The following is a 9,629-nucleotide window of genomic DNA, read 5'->3' as shown; positions in this document are numbered from 1 at the left end:
CTCCCCCACAAATCCCTCTTCTGCATTCCCTGCCAGCCCCAAAGCCCAGCGCTCACAGCTGGCCCCCAGCCCACTCTGCGATGGCCTTGGCTGGTGTCAGGGTGGGGGGGTGCAGTGAGACCCTGTCAGCGACAGGCCTCAACATTCCTGTGACTCAGCGTCGCCCCACATCCCCCGTCTATGGCACAGGGTTAGAGCAGGACTCCAGCCCCTGAAAAGAGTGGAGACGGTGCTCAGTCAGGCTTTGGGGGGGCACTGGCAGAGCTGTGCGAGGAATGCAGGGCTGGACAATGGAGGGCTGTGGGTCAGGATTGAGGGCCTCCAGCAAAGCTGCTGGGGGAGGATGGACCCCAGGACTGGGATAGCAGGGGGCTGCAGACCAGGATTCAGCAGCACTGACAGAGCTGTTGGGTGGGGAGCAGACAGCTGCGATAGCAGTGGGCTGCCGGCTGTGGGTTAGGATTGAGCTCAAGAGGGAAAATTTGGGTTTTAATGTGAAGATTCCTCTTTGATCTCAGCCTCGGCCTGTTCACTGCCCACACGTGATGTAAACCTGCCCTTTTACTACAGTCGAACCTCAGAGTTACGAACTGACCGGCCAACCACACACCTCAGTGGGAACCAGCAGTACACAATCCGGCAGCAGCAGAGAACAAAAAAAAAAAAGCCAATCCAGTGCGGTGCTGTGTTAAACGCAAATTACTAAAAAACAAAGGGCAAGTTTAAAAAAAGACTTGACCAGGTAAGGAAACTGCCTGTGCTTGTTTCATTTCAATGAAGATGATTACTTCTGCCTAGTAAAGTTTCAGAGCTGCATTAGGCCAATGTTCAGTTGTAAACTTTTGAAAGAACCAGAGTTATGAACCCCTCCCTTAAATCATAGAATATCAGGATTGGAAGGGACCTCAGGAGGTCATCTAGTCCAACCCCCTGCTCAGAGCAGGACCAACACCAACTAAATCATCCCAGCCAGGCCTTGTCAAGCCTGACCTTAAAAACCTCTAAGGAAGGCGATTCCACCACTTCCCTAGGGAACCCATTCCAGTGTTTCACCACCCTCCTAGTGAAAAAGATTTTCCTAATATCCAACCTAAACCTCCCCCACTGCAACTTGAGACCATTGCTCCTTGTTCTGTCATCTGCCACCACTGAGAACAGTCTAGATCCATCCTCTTTGGAACCCTCTTTCAGGTAGTTGAAAGCAGCTATCAAATCCCCCCTCACTCTTCTCTTTCGCAGACTAAACAATCCCAGTTCCCTCAGCCTCTCCTCATAACTCATGTGTTCCAGTCCCCTAATCATTTTTGTTGCCCTCCGCTGGACGCTTTCCAATTTTTTCACATCCTTCTTGTAGTGTGGGGCCCAAAACTGGACACAGTATTCCACATGAGGCCTCACCAGTGTCAAATAGAGGGGAACAATCACGTCCCTCGATCTGCTGGCAATGCCCCTACTTATACATCCCAAAATGCCATTGGCCTTCTTGGCAACAAGGGCACACTGTTGACTCATATCCAGCTTCTCGTCCACTGTAACCCCTAGGTCCTTTTCTGCAGAACTGCTGTCGAGCCATTCGATCCCTAGTCTGTAGAGGTGCATTGGATTCTTCCGTCTTAAGTGCAGGACTCTGCACTTGTCCTTGTTGAACCTCATCAGATTTCTTTTGGCCTAATCCTCCAATTTGTCTAGATCACTCTGGACCCTATCCCTACCCTCCAGCGTATCTACTTCTCCTCCCAGTTTAGTGTCATCTGCAAACTTGCTGAGGGTGCAATCCACACCATCCTCCAGATCATTAATGAAGATATTGAACAAAACCGGCCCCAGGACCGAGCCTTGGGGCACTCCACTTGATACTACCCGTTGAGCCCGACAATCTAGCCGGCTTTCTATCCACCTTATCATCCATTCATCCAGCCCATCCTTCTTGAACTTGCTGGCAAGAATACTGTGGGAGACCGCAGCAAAAGCTTTGCTAAAGTCAAGGAATAACACATCCACTGCTTTCCCCTCATCCACAGAGCCAGTTATCTCATCATAGAAGGCAATTAGATTAGTCAGGCACGACTTGCGCTTGGTGTGTCCATGCTGACTGTTCCTGATCACTTTCCTCTCCTCTAAGTGCTTCAGAATTGATTCCTTGAGGACCTGCTCCATGAGTTTTCCAGGGACAGAGGTGAGGCTGACTGTCCTGTAGTTCCCAGGATCCTCCTTCTTCCTTTTTCTGAAGATGGGCACTACATTAGCCTTTTTCCAGTCGTCCGGGACCTCCCCCGATTGCCATGAGTTTTCAAAGATAACTTCACGCGGTGCCCGTAACTCTGCGGTTCTGCTGTACGTGTGTAACCCCCACACGTCCTGGATGTGCTGTTCTGTCCCATCTAGTCACACTGAGACCACTTAGAGCACTGGTTCTCAAAGTTTTGTACTGTGATCCCTTTCACACAGCAAGCCTCTGAGTGCACCCCCCCTTATAAATTAAAACCACATTTTTATATATTTAACATTATAAATGCTGGAGGTAAAATAGGGTTTGGGGTGGAGGCTGACAGCTCGTGACCCCCTGAGGGGTCCTTATCTCCAGTTTGAGAACCCCTGACTTACAGACAGAGTGAGAGAAAATGAGTCTGCTCTACAGCCTTAGCTAACAGCCAGGTGGCTTTTAGCTCATGTGTAGAGGCTCCAGGTTCGATCCCACCTGACGACAACTGGGGTCTGTCAGGGTTACACATGTTCTCAGGAGAGCTGAATTTCCAGACTCAGCATTGTCTCCCTCACCTTCCTGACATTACAGTGGGGATGTTTGCGGTCCCAGGGTGTGCTACCCATAGTGGTGTGAGGACCCAGGCACATGGGCTGCGACAAAAACATTTTCATATTGCTTGAAACACTGTGACAGTGTGTCTCAGCCGGGGGAGCCGGGAGGGCCACGTCCCCCCGACTTGTTACCAAAAGAACCATGCCTTGGGGCAGGCGGGTGGGCTGCCCGGGGCACCTGGCACAGCGCAGCCCTGGGCAGTGGGTGCTGAGACATGTTGGCCTGGGAGAGGGGAAATTTTTAAAAAATGCTTGCACCCTATTTTTGCAAACCCAGCAGGTGCCCCTCCCCCATGCCACGGCTTTGCCCCCTGCCACTCTCTGGTCTGAACCTCATCCCTGGGCTGAACCCCCGGGTCCTGTTCCCCCCTGGCCCCTCTCCTGCCCCTGCCTCCAGCTGCTTCACCCCCCCACCCCCCAGACCCTGCCCATCCTCCCCACTCCAAGTAAGGGCAGAGCGAGGGCAGCGGCTTCAGCAGGTGTTACCGAGCATGCTCGGTCCGGACGCGCATGCTCAGTACAAGCCAACCGCCCCGTCTGTCTGGGGGCCTATGGGGTGGGGACTACAATTCCCAGCGTGCCTTGGGGCGGGTGGAAGAGGGAAGATGGCCGAGTATCTGGCCTCCATCTTCGGCACCGAGAAAGACAAGTGAGTGGGGGGAGGGGGGCAAAGGTCAGATGACCAGGACTCCTGGGTTCTCTCCCTAGCTGCGGGGCTGGGAGTCAGGACTCCTGGGTTCTCTCCCTAGCTGGGGGGCGGGGGTGGGAGTCAGGACTCCTGGGTTCTCTCCCTGGCTGGGGGGTTGGGGGGGGCTGGGAGTCAGGACTCCTGGGTTCTCTCCCTGGCTGGGGGGTTGGGGGGGCTGGGAGTCAGGACTCCTGGGTTCTCTCCCTGGCTGGGGGGCGGGGTGGGAGTCAGGACTCCTGGGTTCTCTCCCTGGCTGGGGGGTTGGGGGGGCTGGGAGTCAGGACTCCTGGGTTCTCTCCCTGGCTGGGGGGTTGGGGGGGGCTGGGAGTCAGGACTCCTGGATTCTCTCCCTGGCTGGGAGGTTGTGGGGGGGGAGTCAGGACTCCTGGGTTCTCTCCCTGGCTGGGGGGTTGGGAGTCAGGACTCCTGGGTCCCAGACACTCTGCGGGTTGCTGGCACCACCAGCCCCTCGCTCACTAAACGTCTCTGGCCCTTTTCCAGGGTTAACTGCTCTTTTTACTTTAAGATCGGGGCTTGTCGGCACGGAGACAGGTGTTCCCGCCTCCACAACAGACCCACCTTCAGCCAGGTGAGCCTGGCAGTGGGGCTCCGGGGCACAGAATCTGGAGGATCAGGAAACCACCACCTCTGGGACGGGGCGGGCAGGGAACAGCCACACATAACGCCACATGGGGACTGCTCACCTGGCGCTGGGACACGGCCATCTTTGGGCGGGGGGCAGCTGGGGAACACAGACACCTCACTGTGTCTCCATCTCCATTTGTAGACCATCGTCCTGCTGAATCTGTATCGGAACCCACAGAACACGGCCCAGTCGGCAGACGGCTTGCACTGTGAGTACCCGATACCCCCTCCTGGCCCAGCTGCATGAGACAAGGTCTGGGGAAGTGTACGGCCTCCCAGCCCTTCCCGTCCCTTAACGCCCTTGTTGGGCCTCCGTCCATGGTCCTGGGCACCGCCTTGCTTGTGAGGAAGCTCGGTGCCTCCTTCTGGAGACGCCCCTCACTCCTGGCGACAGGAGGCACAGGGGGTACCGCATGCAGCTTGCCCATTGTCCGACAGCATAGTGAGTCTGTGTCTCTCTCCTCCAGGTCATGTCAGCGATGTGGAAGTGCAGGAGCATTATGATAATTTCTTTGAGGTAAGTCACTGAAAGCAAGCTAGGAATAGAACCCAGGAGTCCTGGCTCCCCCCTCCCAGCTCTAACCGCTAGACCTCACTCCCCTCCCAGAGCTAGGATAGAACCCAGGAGTCCTGGCTCCCAACTCCCCCCACTCTACAACCAGCAAACTCCACTCCCCTCCCAGAGCTGGGAATAGAAGCCAGAAATCCTGACTCCATCTCACATCAGGCAAGCCATCCTGATGTGGTATCACTGTGCGGCTGTTCCCCAGCTGCCCTGCCCCAGAGGTGGCTGCATCCCAGGGCCAGGCGACCCATCCCTGTGCAGTGTTATGTGCGGCTGTCCCCCAGCTGCCCTGCCCCAGAGGTGGCTGCATCCCAGGGCAGGTGACTCGTCTCTGTGCAGTGTCGCTGGGTATTCGCCCCATGAAGCTCATTCTGTCCCTGTGCCAGGAGGTCTTCACGGAGCTGGAGGAGAAGTATGGGGAGATAGAGGAGATGAACGTTTGTGACAACCTCGGGGACCACCTGGTCGGCAATGTCTATGTCAAGGTAACCGCCAGGCCCTGCCCTGGGGCCAGATCAGGGCCAGCGCCTCCTGGAAGGGAAAGGTCCTGTGCCCCATTCCTCCCACCCTCCCCAAGCCAGCCAGTACCCGCCCTGGGGCCGGATCAGGGCCAGCGCCTCCTGGAAGGGAAAGGCCCTGTGCCTCATTCCTCCCACCCTCCCCAAGCCCTTAGAGGCAGGCCCTTTTGACTCTCGTTCCTCCCCAGTTCCGGCGAGAGGACGCCGAGAGGGCCGTGGGGGAGCTGAACAATCGCTGGTTCAACGGCCAGGCCGTGCGGGCCGAGCTGTCCCCAGTCACCGACTTTCGCGAGTCCTGCTGCCGCCAGTACGAGATGGGGTAAGTGACCGGACACAGGGATGGCACCTCTGGGACTCTGCCCTCGTTAACCCCTCAGGGATCCCCCTTTCTGGCCGGTACCTGCTGGGCGCCCAGGCCCCATAATCCCTCGGAATCACCTCTCCCCAGGAAGGTACCTGCCGGTCACCCCAGCCCTCTAACCCCTCAGGGACCCCCCTCTCCCCAGGCCAGTACCCGCCAGACTCCCTGGTCCTGTTAACCCCTTGGGGACCTCCCCTCCCCAGCAAGTACCCACTGAGCGCCCAGACCCCATTAACCCTTGGCAGTGTTCCCTCTCATTTTTTCCACCCATGTGCGGAATGAATTTTGTGTGACACGTCCCCTCCATGTTGGCGCACCTAACAAAATTCATGTGGTGGGGAGGGGTTGAACCCACATTCAGAGTGTGGGAGAGGGCTCAGGGCGGGGGCAGAGGGTTGGGGGGCTGGGAGTGTGGGCTCTGGGGTGGGGCTGGAGATGAGGAGGGGTTTGGGGTGCAGTGGGGCTCCCTGGGGCTACCGTGGGGAGAGAGGACTCCCCCCATCTCTTTGTCCCCACAGCAGCACCTGGGCTGGCGGGGAGAGGTGCCTTTCCCCCAGCCGCAGCAGGTCCGGGCGGGGCGGGGCACAGCGCCTGTCCCCCAGCCGCGGCAGGTTCGGGGCCGGGGGAGGTCTGGGCCTTGGGGAGAAGCATCTCTCCCTGTCTTAGCCCTAAGCACCTGTGTGGCACTTAATAGGCAGCTGTGTGGCCACGCAGGGAGGGAACTGAGAGCCTTGGGGATTCTTCTCCCCAGGTAGGTACCCACCAGGCGCCCGGGCCCCGTTAACCCTTGGGGATCCCTCTCCTCAGGGAGGTACCCGCCAGATACCCCGGCCCCGTTAACCCTTCAGGGTCAGTGCCCCCTGGGCAGCACCAGCTGCCACAAGGTGCCCCCATCGCCGACCATCACACCCTTGCTCTCTGCCCCCCAGGGAGTGCACACGTGGAGGGTTCTGCAACTTCATGCACCTGCGGCCGATATCTCGAGAGCTGCGCCGGCAGCTCTACGGGCAGAGCCGGCGCCGGCGGTGAGTGGGGGTAGGGGGCCTGGGCTCCTGGGGCGTGACTGGAGGGCAGGGGCAGCTCTGCAGTGTCAGCTGCTGTCCCGGAGCAGGGGGGCACAGGGGTCCTGCGGGGGCAGGGTAGGGAAGTCCCTGGGCTGTACAAATGAGGTTGTGGGGTGCTGGGGCAGAATGGGTAGCAGGGGTCAGGGGTGCTGGGTGAATGATGATGGCAGGAGGAGGTATAGGGGCTGAGGGGCAGTGCCCCCGAGAGGGAGCTCAGGAGGGAAGAGAGGGTGACACAGCACCCCCTGGGGGGCAGGGGGAGCTCTAGGGGCCGGGGGGTGACGCAGCGCCCCCTGGGGTCTGGCCATGGCCATACTGACTTTGTTCTCTCCCCCAGAGCCCCATCCCCCTCGCGCTCCCACGACCGGCCCCGGGGCAAGAAACGCCAGCGCTCACCTGACCATCGCTATGGACGCTTCTGACCCCTCCCCGGGCTCCTTGCCTTCCCTAGCCTCCCCCAGCCACCAGGTCAGCCCCCCGACCTGCCATAGACCCAGCGGAAGTGCGGCAGCTGGAGCCCCCACAGTGGGAGGGTTTGGGGATCCCTAAGGCCCCTCTCTATTTACATTCTGCTAGTCTAACCCTGCATAGCCCATGATTGTATTGGGGGGGCCTGTCCCCAGCTGTGGAGTCGATAGCACCCAGGCATCTGGGGAGCAGTGCTCAGGGAGTGATGGTCTGAACTTTCTCCCTCCACCTGTGTGGGATGTAATGATGAGAGCTGGAATACAGTAGACATGATCCACCCCACTCCTGTCTGCTTCACTCTGGTTGCAGCATGAACTAGGGGTTAGGTCGATTGGCAGCAGGAGGCGCATTGCCATGGGGAGGGGGCAGGGGACCATTAGGGGGTGCTGTGCTGCAGGGAGCGGGGTTGGGGCACTGTGCTGAGGGGTTGGAGGCATGGCAGGGAGCGCTGTGCTGCGGGGAGTGGGGGGCTGTGCCATGGGGTGGGGGGCATGGCAGGAGGCACCATGCGGCAGGGCTGGGGGCTTGGCAGAGGGCACCGTGCCGTGGGATGGGGGGCATAGCAGGAGGCGTGCCATGCTGGGGGGCAGGGGGGCCATGCTGCAGGGTGGGGGGCATTGTGCTGCAGGGCGTGGGGTGGGGAGCCTTACGCAGGGCAGGGAGCGCAGGAGGGGAACTGAGTCTTGGTTTGCATTTGTCCTGTTGAGTTCCGTTCCCGAAATGAGCTTCGTCCCTGTAAAATGTGTTGTCTTGCAGCTACGTCCGACCTTCCCGCCGAGCCTGGCGCTTCCCCTGGCTAAGCAGGACGCTGCCCGTCTCCGGGCCTGGCTATTTCCCCAGCTGTCGAGCGGCTCAGCCACGAACAAGCGTCTGCATTTTGACCTTTTTAACGGTGTTAGAAAACCGGGCCAGCTGCTTTTCCTTGGTTCTGCGTCCACGCTTTGTACACCGGAGTCGTGTTACGCTGCCAGGTTACTCCGGGGGATTGTGCGCTACTTCGTGTGCGCACAATTAACGAGTCCTGCAGATCGCCAACATTTTGAGCAGAAAGAAGCTGCTGCAGTTTTCTTGCTTCAGTGCCGCCTTTTTCCCACCAGAGGGCGTTGTGGTGCTAGAACAAAGCTGCAGCTCCCCACCAGTGAGGGCAGAGTAAGAGCCGGCCTTCTGCACAGTGCCTGCCAGGCCAGGCCAGAAGACAGGGGCTATGGGGAGACAGACCGCGTGGGGTGCTGGGGGGTCAGACAGGGGCTCACAAGGGCTAGTGGGGGAGGACAGACTGGGGCAGAGGCTCAATGGGAGTGGAGGCACAGAGCCATAGTGGGGAGGGAGGTGCAGGGCCACATGGTGATGGGGGGGGGCAGAGCTACATAGGGACGGGAGAGGTTGGGTGGGGGCAGAGAGAGACATGGGGAAGGGGTACAGGGACAGATGAGGGGTGCAGGGCCACTTGGGGATGGGGGTAGTGGGTGTCTTGAGTGGTGGTGGAGGGACACATAGGGGTGCAAGAACAGATGTGCCTGACTGAATGGGAGAGGCTCGGGGTCAGCCAGGGTCTGCATGAGGGAATCTCCTGAACAGTCCCGCCCCACCCCACCCCCCAAAAAAACCCCTCCAAGTTCACATGTAGGCTCCTTCCCAGCAATTTACTTCCCTCTCCCTCAGCAACTCCGTTACACCGGATTCCCCCAAGCTTTTGCACCGCTTCTGAGGAGTGCGGGAAATACGGTTCTGTATTGTAGTTTAAATGAATTATTACTCAGAGGTCTGTATTAATATGCCTAGTAAGGAGTCTATTTGTCAAAAAACATTTCCTAAATATTTTCTGTTGTCTGTAGGGTTACAAACATACTTGCTGACAAGTATTTTGAAATAAATGACCAAAAATAATTGAAACTGGTGTGATTATATTGTGTTATGCAGAATTTTAAAACATTGTGTGCAGAATTTTTAATTTTTTGGTGCCGAATTCCCCCAGGAGTAGCAAGGGCAGTTCTGGTAACAAGGCACAAACACAATATTTTCCAAGGGTTTCTTCTTTCTTCAAGAAAATGCCCTTCAATAGGCTGGAGCCAGATGTGAAACAAAACCTTTGGCCTTTAAAACGACCTGCTGCAGTAAGTGTGAACTGCATGTAGTGACTGCGGGGACTGGGCGCTCAATGAGCCAGGTTTGGAGATCTAACAAGGTGGGTAATTAGAAACCTTTGCTTTTAGCTAGCACTTCCCAGCAGCGCATCTCCAAACTTGTCACAAAGCTGGCCTGTTACGACACTGGGGTTGGTGTTTAACTGTCACGCTGTCCGAGGTGGCTCCCGCAGATTGTCACAAGCAGAGCAGATACCCCCAGGCTGGTGGTGTGGTCTGTAATTAGATTTCCCTGATCCAGTAACAGATGAGAGCGCCTGGATCGTGGCACCCGTCTCACCATAGAGTCCCAGACAGTCTGTGGGTTCTCCATTCTGTCTCGCCACCCAGACAAGCTGGACTTCGTGATCAATGGTCAC

The 9,629-nt window shown here is 57.8% G+C and overlaps 1 protein-coding gene across 3 annotated transcripts; it reads left to right on the top strand.

The window, feature by feature from the left end:
- The first annotated feature begins 3,402 nt into the window (after positions 1–3,402).
- U2AF1L4 (U2 small nuclear RNA auxiliary factor 1 like 4) lies at positions 3,403–9,019 on the top strand. Of its 3 annotated transcripts, XM_084613668.1 has the most exons (9): positions 3,403–3,466; positions 4,007–4,094; positions 4,293–4,359; positions 4,618–4,667; positions 5,102–5,200; positions 5,422–5,552; positions 6,524–6,619; positions 6,996–7,126; positions 7,883–8,019. In XM_084613668.1, the coding sequence occupies exons 1-8, from the start codon at positions 3,423–3,425 to the stop codon at positions 7,078–7,080; spliced, it is 660 nt and encodes a 219-aa protein (XP_084469794.1). In that variant the 5' UTR covers positions 3,403–3,422; the 3' UTR covers positions 7,081–7,126; positions 7,883–8,019. The 3 variants fall into 3 exon arrangements, with proteins under 3 accessions (XP_084469794.1, XP_084469792.1, XP_084469793.1); XM_084613666.1 differs by lacking the exon at positions 6,996–7,126 and having other exon boundaries at positions 7,883–9,019; XM_084613667.1 differs by lacking the exons at positions 5,102–5,200; positions 6,996–7,126 and having other exon boundaries at positions 7,883–9,019.
- The last annotated feature ends 610 nt before the right edge of the window (positions 9,020–9,629 follow it).

This window comes from Lepidochelys olivacea, assembly GCF_965140295.1.
Source record: "Lepidochelys olivacea isolate rLepOli2 genome assembly, chromosome: 24".
Classification (NCBI taxonomy): Eukaryota; Metazoa; Chordata; order Testudines; family Cheloniidae; genus Lepidochelys; species Lepidochelys olivacea.
Note: the sequence above shows the minus strand (reverse complement) of the source record. Positions and strands in the feature narration are given on the sequence as shown.